This window comes from Aplysia californica, unplaced genomic scaffold (genome assembly GCF_000002075.1).
Source record: "Aplysia californica isolate F4 #8 unplaced genomic scaffold, AplCal3.0 scaffold01626, whole genome shotgun sequence".
NCBI lineage: Eukaryota > Metazoa > Mollusca > Gastropoda > Aplysiida > Aplysiidae > Aplysia > Aplysia californica.
In genome coordinates, this window is record NW_004798896.1 from 1 (window position 1) to 16,455 (window position 16,455).

Here is a 16,455-nt window from a genome sequence, read left to right on the forward strand (position 1 = left end):
TTAAAAAAAAATAAACAGACGACAAAATTTGTTTTTTCAATTATTTTAAAAGATGTTTCAATTAGAAAGCAGCTGACTCAAGCAAAATCTCGTCATAGTCCAACAAATATAGCCCCGGTATTCTCACATTCTACCATAGACTTTCACACATTATCGGAGATTTCTTTTAGAAAATGCTGCATTTACAGAGAACAAAAATAAACCAACACACATTCAAATACACATGAAATTTATTAAAGCAAAGAAAAACACATTGGCACAATAAATAATCATAATTTATGGCAAGGGACAGACAAAATAAATAAACAGTACAAAACACGGAGTGAAAGACAAAAAGCGGGACCCGCAAGTGGCAACCTCCAGCCTTCTGCTCAGAGAAGGGTATCAATATCATCTACAATAACGCTTACATCCACAGATGCCCAGACCAACATCCATTGGAAAGAAGTGAATCAACACTGAAACCTAGTTCTAGACCAAGACAGGATGCGATTCTCTGTGTCTGTCGCTTGTACGTTCAGTAGACCTGTGAATGATGCCTCTCTGTGTCACTTCTACAGCCAGTAGACCTGTAAATGATATCTCTGTATCACTCCTACTGCCTGGACACAGATGTCTTTGAATCACTCCTAAAGCCAGTAGACAGCTAATAGTTGTCTCTGAATTACTCCTAAGCCAGTAGACAGCTAATAATAGATGTCTTTGAATCACTTCTTCTGCCAGCAGACAGCTACTAGATGTTTCTGTATCACTCTTATTTCCAGCAGACAGCTAATAAATGTCTTTGAATAGCTCCTACTGCCAGTACGCAGCTCATAAATATCCCTGTTGCATCACACTTACTGCCAGTAGACAGCTAATAAATAATAGATGTCTTAGAATCACTTCTTCTGCCAGCAGACAGATAGATGTCTCTATATCACTCCTACTGCCAGCAGACAGCTAATAGATGTCTTTGAATAGCTCCTACTGCCAGTACGCAGCTCATAAATATCCCTGTTGCATCACACTTACTGCCAGTAGACAGCTAATAGATGTCTCTGTATCACTCCTACTGCCAGCAGACAGATAGATGTCTCTGTATCACTCCTACTGCCGGCAGACAGATAGATGTCTCTGTATCACTCCTACTGTCGGCAGACAGACAGATGTCTCTGTATCACTCCTACTGCCAGCAGACAGATAGATGTCTCTGTATCACTCCTACTGCCGGCAGACAGATAGATGTCTCTGTATCACTCCTACTGCCAGTAGACCGGTAAGTGATGTCTATGTATCACTCCTACTGCCAGTAGACCGGTAAGCGATGTCTCTGTATCACTCCTACTGCCAGTAGACCAGTAAGCAATGTCTCTGTATCACTCCTACTGCCGGCAGACAGACAGATGTCTCTGTATCACTCCTACTGCCAGTAGACCGGTAAGTGATGTCTATGTATCACTCCTACTGCCCGTAGACCGGTAAGCGATGTCTCTGTATCATTCCTACTGCCAGCAGACAGCTGATAGGTGTCTCTGTATTACTCCTACTGCCAGTAGACCGGTAAGCGATGTCTCTGTGTCGTTTGTACGTCCAGCAGACAGGTAAGCAATACCTCTGTGCGTCATCGGTACGGCCAGTTTGGGAGTCCAGTTGTCCGTTTCGTCCAGTCTATAAAGGCTGGGATGCTCCATTAGGCTTGGGTCAGAAATCTGTTGGATTAAAGATGCTTTTAGTAAGAATTTTATGCACTTGGCACACAAATTGGTCATTATTGAGGATTAGAGGTGTTACAAGAGAGCAACATAAAAAGAAAAAGGAGAGATAAGGACGACAGGTGTTTGACAGGAAAGAAGGAGCAAACCACACCAGAGAGCCCACAAACCTTGCTCCATCAATTTGGAACTCTCTTCCCCAACCCTTGAGACACACAACATCTGAGTCTAAATTTTTAAAATTTTTAAAATCTTTAAAGACACATTTAATGACATCATTTTTATGTAACTAGATTCAGTTTCATGATTTCTGTATTTTGCGAATTGCATTGTGTATTTTATCTTATTATGTATAATAGGCTACATGTGTATGTACTCATTTTGAAACGATGTGTATGTGTGTGTGTTTGGCGTGCATTTGTGTGTGCACACGTGTGCGTGAGTGTGTGTTTATGAGTGTGAGTATGTGTGTATGCGTGTGTGTCGCGTGCGTGAATATTGTTCGTACATGCATTTATGTAACACGGGAGTGGGCGTTATAGAAATGATCTTCATTATTATAATTATTAAACCACGGGCTGGAGTAAAGAGAAGAAAGTCGTCACAACAGCAATTTGTTGGAGTAGGGACAAAGTAAGACAGACAGAAACAACAGTGGAAAACAAAAGAAAAATCATCTCCCAAAGATGCCATTAACACACTAAGCAGTCAAAATATGTAACTAAATGACAAAATGAGCCACATGTGGCATTTTGACAATATACAAGTAATACTATTGATATCAGATTAAATGAGAAAATAGTATTTATCTAACTTCTTTGGTTCCAAAGTTAGAGAGACAAAAACAAAACATCTTGGAACAGCTGAGCGAGACAAACAAAGCATTGTCACTACACAAATAGCAGTTGTTACCTACCTATGACAATGAAGCATTTGTTCCCTTGTACCCCTGTCTGGACTAACATCTGGTCCTCTTGCTTGTCATGGGAGTACCTCCAGGACTCCTGAGGGGGCAGACAGTTGAGTAATTAGAGTAAAAAGAAGAACAATGACTCTATAACTGTCATTTTGAGCAGGAAAAAAGCAAGTCAGACAGACAGAAACATAAGAAAGAAAGAACAGAAGTAGGGCCAAACAGTGGAATCCTCCAACCACATACAGTAAGTTTAAGTAATGAGATGCACATCTGTACAGTAATGGCTATTTAGTGTAGGAGAAAAAACCCAGACAGACAGATGGAGAGAATCATAAGAGGGAAAGTAAAGAAAAACCTACCGGTGGCGCCCTCTTACCACCTACATCTCCCACCTGAGCAGTCAGATTATGATTGTGTGGGTATGTGTGTGTAACTATGGTTCAGGTTCTAGTTTAGTTTTAGCAGTTTTACGACACTTACAGCACCTTAAGATAATATAAGTGCTGAAGATAGAGGTGTTACAAGAGAGTAACAAACACAAAAAAGAAAGCAAGGAGATAAGGACAACGACAGATATTTGATAGGAAAGAAGGTGTAAACCACACCAGACCACTTGTCAACCTGTTGAACCACCCATGGTTCAAGTTCAAAGTCCCTCTCGACACCAAAAAATTATTTAGAAACGGAACCTTCAGAACACTTTGTCCATCATCAACATAGGATCATGCTAAATGGATAGACAGTCTTACCCCCCCCCCCCCCCCAAAAAAAAAAAAAGAAAATCCCAACTACTCAAACAGAAAAACACTGCAATGAGGATTAGAAACAAGGGTCATTCACTCCATGGCTCAACATTATAACAACTCAGCTGCTAACCACACATCCTTGTCTGTGTGTGAGTATATATGGTTAAAAATATTAACAGACAAATACAGCCCTGCACAGATAAAGTACATATCCTTGATCTATATGAGAAGTAAACATTCTTGAAAGACAAGGGCAAAGACAGTTACCTTTGTAGGGTTGTTCGTTTGAGAACTTTGCGGATGTCGACCATGGTACCGTCACTGAGAAATAGAAGAAACAACACAATTATTATAAGTTCTTACACAGGGTTTCCATAATGGCTGAATACATTGGCAAAACAAATATTTTCAAGAAATGCAGTATAAATTGTCTTAGACTGACACCCACTGTCGAAAAGAAGGGAGGTTGACGTTTCGCCGCAATTACGTCACATAGTTTACCTGAGGAAAAAAAGAATGATCGTTTCGCCGCAAATTGAATTCGATTACAACTAGATTTAATTTAGTACGATGTGGTGTCTTAAGGACAGAATTTAAAAAGCTTGAAGCTCACGTACTTGACGAATTTCTCGATGTTGATTTGCCATTGTACACAGGGCCTGCCATTGTACACAGGGCCTGTTAAGGGCTGTTTGCAATTTGCTGTGTTCAGTTTTAACTTTGTTAGTTGCTGATGGTCAATTATGTTTTGGAAGTAGGACTTTAAGCAGGATAGGTTTATATAATGTCATGACAGTGAAGATAAAAATGTGATGTGAAGATAAAAATGTGATGTGAAGATAAAAATGTGATGTCTCAGATATAAAGTTGTTGAAAAACCCCAAAGTTGTTCAAACTGGGCTGCCATTCTTCACGTGAAAGAGTGGGAATGACCAAGAACGAGACCAGTACTTACAATGAAGGGAGAAAGGGAGAGATTGAGTCATTATAACAGTTTACCCCTCCCGTGTTCTCATTGACACAGTAGGCCTAGGAGCGTTTACAAATTTTGTTTCAGAGGCTTTCACAAATTAATTGATCTTCTATCTTCTGTGTAAGTAACTTGTATTCGAATACGATTTGCGGCGAAACAATTTCCAGACTTGGACAGGTAGTCCCCTGTTGCGTCATTGGCGGCGAAACCTAACGTGCCCGAAAAGAAAAGTGGTTGCCCCAGACAGGTGGACATCTTAGAGTAGGAAGTGGTCATTAGTACAGGTGATTGTCTTGTATAGGTGCTCATTAGAGTAAAGGGGTTAAGTGAGCAGTGAGTTCAGACTCAAGTAATGTCAAGCAAGTGTCGGTGACACTGAGTTTAGATGGGTGGTCACTGGGGTGTGTCCTTGAGGAAGACACGACAACCCTAGCTCAAAATTCAGGGCGCTGCACAGTGGTGACCAGCGATGTCATGTTTGTGAAATTGTTCTGTATTGATGTAATATTGAGTATTTATGTAAGTATTTGAGCATGCATTTATGTATGCCTGTATTTAAAATTAATGTATTTATGTATACCATGTGTGTAATATGTATGTTTGCCATTGTAAACCAAATAGCCCGTCTAGGATCAATAAAACTGAATTTGTTATTTTTCAAAACATTTTATTAGAGCAGTTTCAGGTGTAAACATAAAATGTTAAGAAAAAAAGTCTGAACACTGTTCAGAAAAATCAGTCTCCAGACAAAGTGCTATTGTGCAAACTGGAGCCATTACAGCAGACAACATTTGAGATTGACAACTTACCCAGAGTTCTCCTTCTCCTTCCGACTCACGTCATCTTCAACGCAGTCACCGTGACTCTTGACGACGTGCGATGTTTTCCTCAGCGACACACGCTGTAGCGCTGCCAGAGTGACTACAGGCTGATTGCTGGGCGCAAGCGGCTGAAGACAAAACAGATGGGATTTATGAGCTGCAGAAGAAATTTTCATACGGTAAAACCTTCTCATAAAGATTATTTCAAAAACCCCATTCAACAACTTTGATGGAAAGTCTACGTTATGCAGACCTGCCGACCCCTTCATGATCAGACCTATGAACTTTCCTCGGAATCCTAAAAAATATTGAGTTTCACAGTGGAATCCTGTTATAACGAGAGGGAGGGGACAGGAGCAAAATGTCCGTTATAGCAGGATTCTCGCTATATGTCCGTTATAGCAGGATTCTCGCTATAAGGGATCCAGTAATAAATTCAAGGGAAACTGTAAAGTTTATTTCCTTTTGCTATCTCTCAAATGATGATTTGTGAGGCAGCGTGGTGGAATCAGGCTCTCGTCAAAATAATCAAAGTGAAAGCTCTCGTCAAAATAATCAAAGTGAAGAAAATTGAATTTTTGTTTTTTGGCTCAATACCTTTCATGCCCATTAAATAACTCACTTCTGTGTGATGCCCATTAAAGAACTCACTTCTGTGTGAATTTTTCTGAAAAACGTTGATTAAAGGCACAAAAAATGTAAATTTTCTGTTACCACGAACTCTTAAACTAAGTAAATGACTAATCTTTGGCGGCCATTTTCTCATTAATTCTACCTCTGAAAACAGGTGACCCCACCTCCTTTTTTCCCAAATATCTCGACTTGTATTCAAGATAAATGGATATCTTTTTCATCCAAATAAAGACAAGAGAACAAGCTTTAAGATGATACCAATAACTCTACATGCCTTAAAATTGACGAGAGCCTGATTCCACCACGCTACCTCACATTTTGTTTCAACATGACCTCTAGGTCTTACTTGATCAAAAATTGAATCAGGTTTCTTTTTCTAGCTCTAGGTCTAGCGATGTGGACTGACAGCTCGGCATTGGCGATCAGAAAGAAAGGGCTCTGGGCTAACTCGCCCGCTGTGTTTCCCCCCACCCCACCCCATCCTGTGGGGCTTTCTGTCTGCTTGCGCACGTCACACATTCCCTCCATCCATCACATTGCTGTGACCTCTTCATCCCCGCATCGGAGAAGTGAGAGGCACGGTAGGCCTTGATAACTAAACTAGGCGTACGCTGGCCTATCACGCAATGCGTTCTGCTTGTCTGCGCATGCCTCCCTAATCAGTCGCTCCGGCCTTCATTGGTGACACACATGGGCTCTCCTATTCTTTGTTTCTCAAGATCACAAACAAGTTTCTCAAATGACAAGGTTTTGCAATGGCCTATGCACTGAGCACAGCAGCAGCAATATTCCGCTATAACTGACTCGCATGTTTGATAGCGCTATAGCAGTATTTTATTTACAAAGGTAAAGAGGAGAAAAAAAACGGGGTTTTAGAATAGTTTCTTTATAACAGACTTCTCGTTTTTTCCGGACTCCTTTTAAGTGGACTCCACTGTATATCAAAAGAAAAACTTCCACATGAACTTAAATCCAACGCAATAAGGCACAAAAGTTCCCATTTGATCTAATGATAATCTCACATGTCTACCAACCTTGGCAGAGAGGTTTCCGTCCTCGTTGATTCTTGACCTCAGGTCGGGGCCGCCTGTCCTCTTGAGCTTCACGCTCCTCAGAGCCTCAACAGTGATCTCAGGCAACAGAGTCCCGCCGACCGCCTGCGACAGAAAAATGAAAAATGATCAATTGATGAGGACCCGACAGACATGTGGCGTATCGTCCATGGCACGGGAGGTGTGCAGCAGACTTGTTTATTTTCGTTTGAGCCAACTGACAAGCTAGACACAGACTTGGAAAAATAGATGACAGGTGACAGGAAAAGAACAGGATAATAATAATACAGTTTAGTGATTTTATCTTTTTAACGGTATCCAATGACTCAGATTCAGAAAAACTTTAAAATCTTTGAGCGTTAGAAATCAGTGACCACTGAAGTGTGCAAAAGAACCCCTGCCCCCCAAAAAAAAACAACAACAAACAAACAAACCAAAAACCAAAAAATATACCAAAACAGAAGAAAAGATCTATCAAAACTTACAAACAGGTGATGTGAATAGACAAGGGCAATATGTTTTTTCAAGAGCATCCCGCAGAAAAACCGGTGCTGGCTTTTTTTTTTTTATGTAGTTGCTTTTATACCCCCATTGACACAATTCAGATTATTTAAGAGGTGGGCTTTTGACCCTGCCAGTCGGGCCCAACCCAGCCTGAGAGGGATACATCTCAGCAGAAAGATGAAGGTACTTATAAAAATGTTCTCCCCACTTGAGAATCGATCTCAGATCTCCTGCATGCAACAGCTAAGCACCAAACTATTACACCACAGACAGGTCCAATATCTGTTGCAGATCCGTCACTTGAAGAGAAAAAAAATATTGGCAAAAATGACTTTCACTCACCCTCATTTTCTTCATGACCTGATCCTTTGTCTCACCCTCATTTTCTTCATGACCTGATCCTTTGTCTGAACATCTGTCTTCAATCTTCGAATCACAGGCATAAAATAGGGTGGAGGAGGAGGAGGAGGAGGAGGAGGAGGAGGTGGGGCTGGTGCAGCCGCGCTGGATACGAGCATATCAGGAGGGGCATACTCTTTGCCTCTTGCCTTCTCGCTGACAAAAGACGAAACCTCGGACACCGCTGGCCCGTGAGAATGAGCCTCAGAGTCCGACTTGGAGCTGCTCAACAACCTGAACATGAAATGGAGAAAAGAAAAGATGTCAGTACACAATTGTCTTTGGATAAGATCCACCACTTACAATCTCGGTTCACTTATGATCCCGCTGTTTCAAGAAAGCAAAATTATAACTACACAAAAGTCAACACTAAAATACTTCTCTGAAGTACCACATTGGCCCACGATCCCGCACTTACCTTGCTCCGAAGCACAGGGATCTGTGGCAGAGACTACTGTATACCACTTTCTTCATTTCCTTTTATTCTTGTAGTAGTCATTGGGGAAATATGTTGTCACAAATCCAAATGACAGAAAGCAACTAGAAAGTTGTTACAAAGCCCAATAAGGGATGCCCAACGTTATAACATCATATTATGTTAGAAAGAGCAAAATTCCATCAAGTGGGACTGGTTTTGGTACAGTGTAAGAGACAAGGCTTTAAAATTACCAATAGTCGAATCATGGACAGTCCTTGAAAATTCTGGACAGTTGGCAAGCCTGCATAACCAGTACTGATCTATAACAGCAAATGTGCCCTACTGGCTAAGTTGATATCATTTTGGACTATGGAACTGATGGCCTTAGTCAAATCCCCAAACAAGACATTCTGAACTTGATTTGGGGTGTTTTGGCTCAGTCTTATAGAAGATGAGTGTTAAACTTAGAAATCCTGCCTCTTAAAATCCTTACAGTGTTGAAAGGGTATTAAACCGACACAATGACAACCCCCCTCCCCACTCCCCCCTCCAACACACCCAAATAGTATGACACACCCTTACACCTTCCTTGACTACAAACATATCAAGATCTGAAGAGTGGGAAGTAGCTCTGTCTGCCACCTAGGCAAAGCGATGTCATGCATACTGCTTCAATATCGTTTGTCACTATGCAAACAATGGCCAAACATACCTTGCACTAGAAGATTCTGAGAAGAGACCGATGTAGTCTTCTGGATCCACGCTGCTCCCCTCTAGTTGCACACAAGCGTAACTTGGCTTCAAGCAGGCAGCACAAACATGTTGACGACACACCCCGAGAGAGCCCAAACCTGAAGAACTGGACCTGACCTCCGCATTCCCCTGTGAACACAATGGGGGGAAAAAAATGATAAACCATTCAAACACAAGTGATATGCTAAATCCCAGTAATTAGACTACAAAATACTTGAAAAAAGCATCCATCTAGATAAAGTTTACATTTTCTTTCCTGCACAACTAGCCACAGTTACATAAGTCTACCATTGTTAACAAGTCTACTTTCTCTCCTTCACATTGACAAATTGATATTTCTTGCATTCTTGATATTTCGTACCAACATTAAGTTCACATTGGCATTACATACCTGGTTAGTTTTAGCAGCTTCTAACTCCGCCTCCAATTCAGCAATCCTAGCAGACAATCTGTCAGATGTCGTCAAGCCAGACAATAATCCTCTTGCTGCTGTTTTACCCTAAAATGGAGGGGGAAAATGTGAGGAAAAAAAAAGAGCAAAATCAAATTTAATGTCAATGTTCATGCTGAGTCATAATGCAAAAGTATCAAATCTCATGGTCCACTTAACATACATCCCCCCTCCCCCCACCCTTCTAGTTTGAGAAAGAGAACATATTACTTTTTAAGCTATTTGATACGGTTTGATGCAACTGGGATGACACTGGCCAGGGCACACTACATTAACTTGACTTCTACACTTTGCGTTTCGTGTGCGCAAACAAAAGATCTGACCATGTAGTAGGTCTACTTAGTAGCCTTCTGATTGATTGTTTACATCAACCATATAAAATCGTGACATACGAAATCGAAAAATTTTGATTTTGGAGGATGATACTCATTGTACACTGCCAATTTGATTCTGTCTAGGTCAGCCAGATTTTCCTTCATGGATGGAGCAAAAGCTACCTTTTTGGCACAAAACAATTGAATATTCAATTAAATTAGACAGATTTTCGTAATCAAACAAATGAATTTTTCAAAATCACAAGTCGAATCATTTGTGTGTTGTGTCAAAATAGTAGCTCTTTCCCCCCCCCCATGAAGGAAAATCTGGCTTACCCTGATGGAATTAAATAAAAGAGTATATATATTCAAATTGTGCCTTTTAGTCCCTGCATAAAAAAGGAAAACCTGGCTGCCCTAAAATTATATATCAAATAGAGATTTGATGAAACTTTCTACAATGTGCTCTGTATATTAGAATCTCATCTCTCCGAGTTTCTCTATACACTGAACACTAGTATCTAAACACTTTCTTGTTTTACTTTACCTGAGATAGCATCCTCTGATGAAGGGCGAGACTGTTGCTGAAATCAGGGTTTACTCTACAATTCACAGACATGAAAGCTAACTCCTCATCTCCAGTCAGAACCGTTGCGCCAGTGAAACGCTGGCAGCAACCTGATCACATTTTTAACCATGAAAAGTTTAAGCCACAAATATCGATTTTCGACATAACTGAAAACAGGTCCCTTTTAAGCGCATAGAGCTACTTTTTTGGGGGAAATGTGCTATAATATAAATGTAAAATATTATTATTTATTATTTTTATTTTTATTAGGAGTTCTCGGGTGAATGAAAGAATAATCAAAATAGGTACACAAATAAAACCTCTCATGTAGCCCGTGTTAAGAAAAGAACACACTGTTTTATCTTTCCTTCATCAGCAGAATCAATGGATGAAAAGTGAAAAAAAACTTCTTTGGATGTTAGTCATGGAGCACAAGTATGACTTAAGCACTGCATTCTCTTTTTCAAGAATGAAGATAAAAATGAAAAGAGGTAAACACTTAGGGATACAAAAATCTAGATTAATATGATGACATTTTCATCCTACAAAGCAAATATAAATCCTTACCATGTTGAATGCATCAAGCATCCATCCCGTCACATAATCCATTGCTGTAGATCAGACAGAGTTGGCAAATCAACTGTGAGAAAAGCTGGGGAGAAATGGAGAAATGTTTAAAGAAGCTGCAGTTACAGAGAAATAAGAACCAAGAACCAAGAACCCACACACTAGCGATGATAAGGCCGAAACAGTGGCAAAGATTTGCACTCAAGTTCAAGACCCAACTCCCCCTATTGCAAGTTGAAAGAAAAGAATTGAAAAAGAAGAAAAGAATTGAAAAAGATGAAAACATCACTATTTTATGCTTAAATTTCATTCTCAAGACCCAAGTTGCTTTGATATTTAAAAAAAAACAACTAATTAAGTTTAAGCCACAAATTTCCTGAATGTTGATGTTGAAATACAGAAATATGTGTACTAATAACTAACTGAATTACAGGGCTAGTTGGGAACCAGAAACATGAACATGTATTTCAAACAGTGAGCTCCAACTTCACTTGGCACTACACTACCAGTCAGTGCAAAAACAAACTACAGACCACTTAGCCTACTGCTCTAAAACTAATAATAATTGGGTCTCGGTGGCAGTGTCAGTGCTGCATTCATCTTTTAAAGTAGTACACATGTGCATCTGGGTATTATATTGGACCATGCGTTTTTCTATCCTGATTAGGTTCATTTATCATTTTAAAATGGCTGATTTTGTACACTGTTTTTGGGATTGTAAAGGATACAGCCTTTATCAGCAGACCTCCAAAAGCAGGCTGCTACAAAGTCATGAATTCTCAGCAGTTTTTCATTCACTCACAGCCTGACATAATTCACTTGAGAATCCTACTCAGGAAGAGCTCAGGTAAAGGGGGGAACCAATTAGTTAACATGGTATAGGAACTGGACAATGAAACTTGGCTTGGGATCAAAACAGCACTTTAAGTAGAATAGCAAGCTGATTTATTGAAGAAAAGTCCAAGAAGCAACGTCCGAAAGCTAAAAGAAAAAGAAGAATCTGACAGTTTTGAAACATTTGCAGCAGTCTACAAGTAAGACAGAAAAGTCTCTATTTTGCTGCTCTCTGTAATTTGAGTAGAGTATTTCTGCATACATTCCCTAAAAGTCCTTTGGAAGTCCAAGAAGAGGATGAAGTAGTGTGGCTAAACAACAGAGGTGGACAAAAATATAAGAGCTGAATATTGTTTTCGATGCCTGTTGTTTTATTGAACAGTTGATGCAAGTCAGGCAAATAAAATAATCATGCTGAAACTCTTCCAGCCGGGAAAAACCTTTTAGTCGGCCAACGTTTACCATTTAACGATCAAAAGGGAAATGGTTAAGGCTGGAAAAACTATAAAAATTTAATTAATTTGGTTTGCACACACAACACTTCTGTGATGTGAAGTCTGGCATGCGCTATCATGTGCTGAACATGTTAACGTAAATTTTTACTTCTAGACCAGCACGCAGATATGCACTACATAATATTGGCTATGGAACACACATCGGCAATTAAAAACCCTCACAAATGAATTTTTAAAAAGTAACAAACCTATTGCAAAACATAAAGTGAAATGCATGGGGGCATGCCCATCTGAAATCACCCATATTGGGTAAACAATAAGTAAACTATAGATACTAGTACTAATCTGTCCCATTTGATTTTATAATAATATATAATTACTACTACTAATCTGTCCCATTTGATTTTATAATAATATATAATTTATTATATCATGAATGATATATTAATTGCCCATGCCATTCTATAAAAACTTAAATAATTAGCAGTAGACACTACTATGATGCAAAGTGCTTGAGAATCTGAGTCCATCAAAAGCAAAAAAAAATTGCCCAAGATACCAGATCTATAATATATAACATAACGATCCAATCAAGCACCCATGGTGAAAGCCTACTATATATACAATCAATGTAGACTCTTTGCCTTTCATTAAGGAAGTATAAAAGCTTCTGCTACAAATCAATATAATTTGCCAATGAAGAAACAAGTTTAAGTTCCTGAAGAAGTGGTTCCTGCCTCAAAGTGAGGAAACAGCCATACACATCTATAATATTAACGCCATGTTGTTCCCAATTACAAAAAGACACAGAGGATTTCTAGTAACGACGCATGACGGGCTCATTTACAACAAACAGACTGAGAAATATATTATCAAACGTCAACTGCCATTGCAAGTATTAATTTTTTTTAAACAATGTAGATTAACTTCCCGGCATGGCTGCTGGTTGCCAGGAAAACTTTTTAAACGCATGTACCGAGTAAAGTTTTTTTGGTTTTTTTCCTGAAAAGAATTGCTGCCATACCACAGAATTCTACACTAAGTGTAGAATTCTGTGTGCCATACTTTCAGTTGCCTCCCAGGAAACCTACGCACAGAACCTTGAGCCGATTTAATACAAGGTTGCTTTTTTTCCATTTTTGAATTTGTATATATAGTTTTAGTATGAAAATCAATAAAGATTCCGACGCCACCCACGATTCATGTAAAGGAATCGGGGTTCAGTGTGCCCACTTCGGGGCGCTGAGCGGCCAATCCGGTATAAGGCGAAGAACCAGCGCGTCCCTCGCAACGAACTGTAGGCTTTCATATAATCATAGAGCGTGAAGAGAAGTGTGATGCACTCAGTCATGATTTTTTTTCTTCTGATGTTTAATCATGTATGCCTACGCAATTATTAGTCAGCACCTGCTGATTTTGGAAAACTTATTGCACGTAGGCCACAAATGAACGATAGACAGATATAGTGTGTGTGTGTGTGTGTGTGTATGTGTGTGTGTGTGTGTGTGTGTGTGTGTGTGTGTGTGTGTGTGTGTGTGTGTGTGTGTGTGTGTGTGTGAGAGAGAGAGAGAGGGGGGGGGGAGTGAATGAGTTACTAAATTTGTATATAAAAAAAGACACTTGTGTGCCTCACAAAATGGCTTAGATCTCGTTTTTACACAATTTTGATTAGATACTAGAGAGAATCTACTTCTACTGATGCAGAAAGAGATTGTCTTGAATATTTTTTTTTTACGAAAACAGATTTGGCTAAACTAGAATCTAGATCTAGATCTAAGTTTCCTTTTGATAGAAACTTCAATATTTTAACCCCTCCCCAAGATGTCTACAAAAGAAAGTTTCCTTTTGATAGAAACTTCAATATTTTAATCCCTCCCCAAGATCAGAGTATTTGATTTACAGCTAAAGTGTATAAAAAGGTGAACACCACGTGTTCTTTTCCGTTATGATAGACTCAAAAGAAGTTGAAGATTTGAATGCACAAAGTCAATAATTACATGTATTAAATATCAACTGAACGCATCTTAAAAAAATGTCTTTCTCACCTTCTAAATCTTGATTGATACACTCGTTTGTAGTTGATAGAATCAACTTAATAAAAAAAAGTTGACCATCTACACACTCTACAAGCTAAGGCTGTACTTTGATAATTGATTGAACTTTCCTTGTTTGTTTACGAAATGACAATCAAACTTCGCGGCATGACTGCTGGTTGCCAGGTAAACTTATTTAAAGCATGCACAGAATTCTACACTTAGGGCCTAGAAGAATTCTGTGAAAGCATGCAATATTTAATTATAATCTGTTGGTCAAATATTATAAATACCGGTCTCTGCGCTGTGGGCAGCAACGTACGTGCCAGATAGAAATCCCTACCTCACAGCCGCACTATGGTCAAACTGCCGTGCACTGCTAGACTCGCGCACTGATAGCTATAATAGGTCAATAATGCTTTAGGCCTATATGTCTAATGGTCCAATCAGATATATATGCTTCCACTGTAAATGGTGTAGCTAGCTTGTTTTCCATTGCGGGTTAAAATTAAGTACCAAGCAAACATATTATTATCTTGTTGGGACAAGATCAAACAGTCCAGGAGTCTAGGTTCTACATTTCGTGTTTCCATTAATTAACACCTCCATATAAGCTTTAGCTCAATTAGAGGGATTTTATGTTTTGTAACCCATTATTGATATTATTACTATTGTCTAGATCTAGACGTAGATCTATAGATATCTAGCGGTTCCTGGGTTGTTGTTTTCTTTTTATGAAATCAGTATTCGACTAACAACAACAATAAGAGGAGTCTTTATAAGAATTTGAGTCCCTCACCACCCTTTTGAATCTGTTTAAAGACCTACTACCCTTTGATCAAATCCAATGCATCAAGTGCATGTGTGCAGTCAAAATAAGAATGTCATTGAATTAGGCAGACATATAAGATAAAACGGAAATCGAAATTGGCCCACAGGGGCATATAAAATTCCCCTACAACATGTATTATTTGCCACAAAATTACGAGTTATCTCCCCTGAGTTTGCCCCCCCCCAAAAAAAAAAAAAATTATTATTTTTAAATCCACAAATGATAAAAATGAAAATACAACAGCAAAATCCCAATTAGATATCAGAGAAATTATTTTTATATATATACACTTCTCTAAGGCTTTTAAGTTAATCTTATATTTTACACCAGTGACATGACATTTTAAGTTTTCAGTTAGGATGAAAGTAAGTCAATTTCTACTATAATATTAAGGAAGTATAGATCTCTATCTAGAATGACTCCCAAACCAACAAAAAGATGACAAAAACGCACTTGTGTTATTAAGGATACAGAATGCTAAAAGTAATAGCCGTATATTTATTATTTTTTAATAATCTTAATAATCAAAAACTATTAAAGCTAGAGAATGCCTCGGGAAAACATTAACAAGAAGGGATAAAGTGAGAAAAGATAAAAGAGAACAAGTTGGGACAACACCATGTTATGAAATACATTGAAAAACAACGCATTAAATGGCTCACGTGGGCCAATAAGCCCCAGCTTATTTGCCCATGTGGGCCAATAAGAGCAGCCAAGATAAATAACGCATGGATGGTACAGGTATAGATCTAGTAATCAGCAATCATTTATATCAATATCGATCAAACGCGCAGAGTTTCCGTACTTTTGTTTTTTACCGAAAGTACCGGCTCTCGTGATAACGAATGTGCGATGACGTCCATTCCCACTTTGTCCTCCCCCTCCCCAAAGAGGCCATAAATAGCACTAGAGCTCACAGCTATGACGTCACCACGTAAGCGAACGGTGGCTGCGTGCGTTTGCCCAAAGGATCTTACTGTAGGCCTAGATCTAGATCTAGAATCTAAAACCTCGACTTGGTTTGCCCACACCAGAGAGCAGCACATTATGTAACACTGTATAACACGAATAAGGGCGGCCATATTGCCGATGAGGCAACAATCAGGGCCATTATCACGTGCGTCCTTCGCGACCCCTCTATGGGTCTTCACAGAGTGTGAATCGTTGAGCTCACAGAGAGTACTTAGTGATGTCTGTTTTTAAAATGTTGTTGTTTAGTCATGTAACATACATTACCGCACCTACTGACTGATCTTGGGAAACAAGTGTACTTAAACGTGGACTTTAAATGACGACAGACAAAGAGATTAGTATCAAGCAATATTGCGGGCGGAGGAAGAGGACAAAGTAAGCGACTGGGTTTGTTAATAAAAATGACACGTTTATACTTTAGAAAATGGGTTGCTTTTACGCAAAGCAGTTGGCTACACTCTCCTCCTTCTGTACAGCTAATGAAAGTGTTTTTTTAAAAAGTAAACAAGGTGTGAACTTA

The 16,455-nt window shown here is 39.2% G+C and overlaps 1 protein-coding gene across 2 annotated transcripts; it reads right to left on the reverse strand.

Annotated features, from left to right (window-relative positions):
• Positions 1 to 212: 212 nt before the first annotated feature.
• On the reverse strand, positions 213 to 10,901 carry LOC101853675 (proline-rich protein 11). 2 transcript variants are annotated; one of them, XM_005113117.3, is made up of 9 exons: positions 10,810 to 10,901; positions 9,301 to 9,408; positions 8,869 to 9,038; positions 7,717 to 7,972; positions 6,818 to 6,940; positions 5,139 to 5,278; positions 3,624 to 3,677; positions 2,611 to 2,698; positions 213 to 1,691 (listed from the first exon to the last, which is right to left on the reverse strand). In XM_005113117.3, exons 1-8 carry the CDS (start codon positions 10,849 to 10,851, stop codon positions 2,653 to 2,655), a joined length of 939 nt encoding a protein of 312 aa, XP_005113174.2. In that variant the 5' UTR covers positions 10,852 to 10,901; the 3' UTR covers positions 213 to 1,691; positions 2,611 to 2,652. The 2 variants fall into 2 exon arrangements, with proteins under 2 accessions (XP_005113174.2, XP_035829551.1); XM_035973658.1 differs by lacking the exon at positions 10,810 to 10,901 and adding an exon at positions 9,753 to 10,044.
• Between the last annotated feature and the right edge of the window lie 5,554 nt (positions 10,902 to 16,455).

Excerpts from the sequence above, each read along its gene's own strand:
- LOC101853675 (XM_035973658.1), bottom strand. The coding sequence starts at position 9,839 with ATGAAGGAAAATCTGGCTGACCTAGACAGAATCAAATTGGCAGTGTAC. Across the intron at positions 9,039-9,300 it reads AAGCTGCTAAAACTAACCAG|GGGAATGCGGAGGTCAGGTC; the intron begins GTATGTAATGCC and ends TTGTGTTCACAG. Across the intron at positions 7,973-8,868 it reads TCAGAATCTTCTAGTGCAAG|GTTGTTGAGCAGCTCCAAGT; the intron begins GTATGTTTGGCC and ends TTTCATGTTCAG.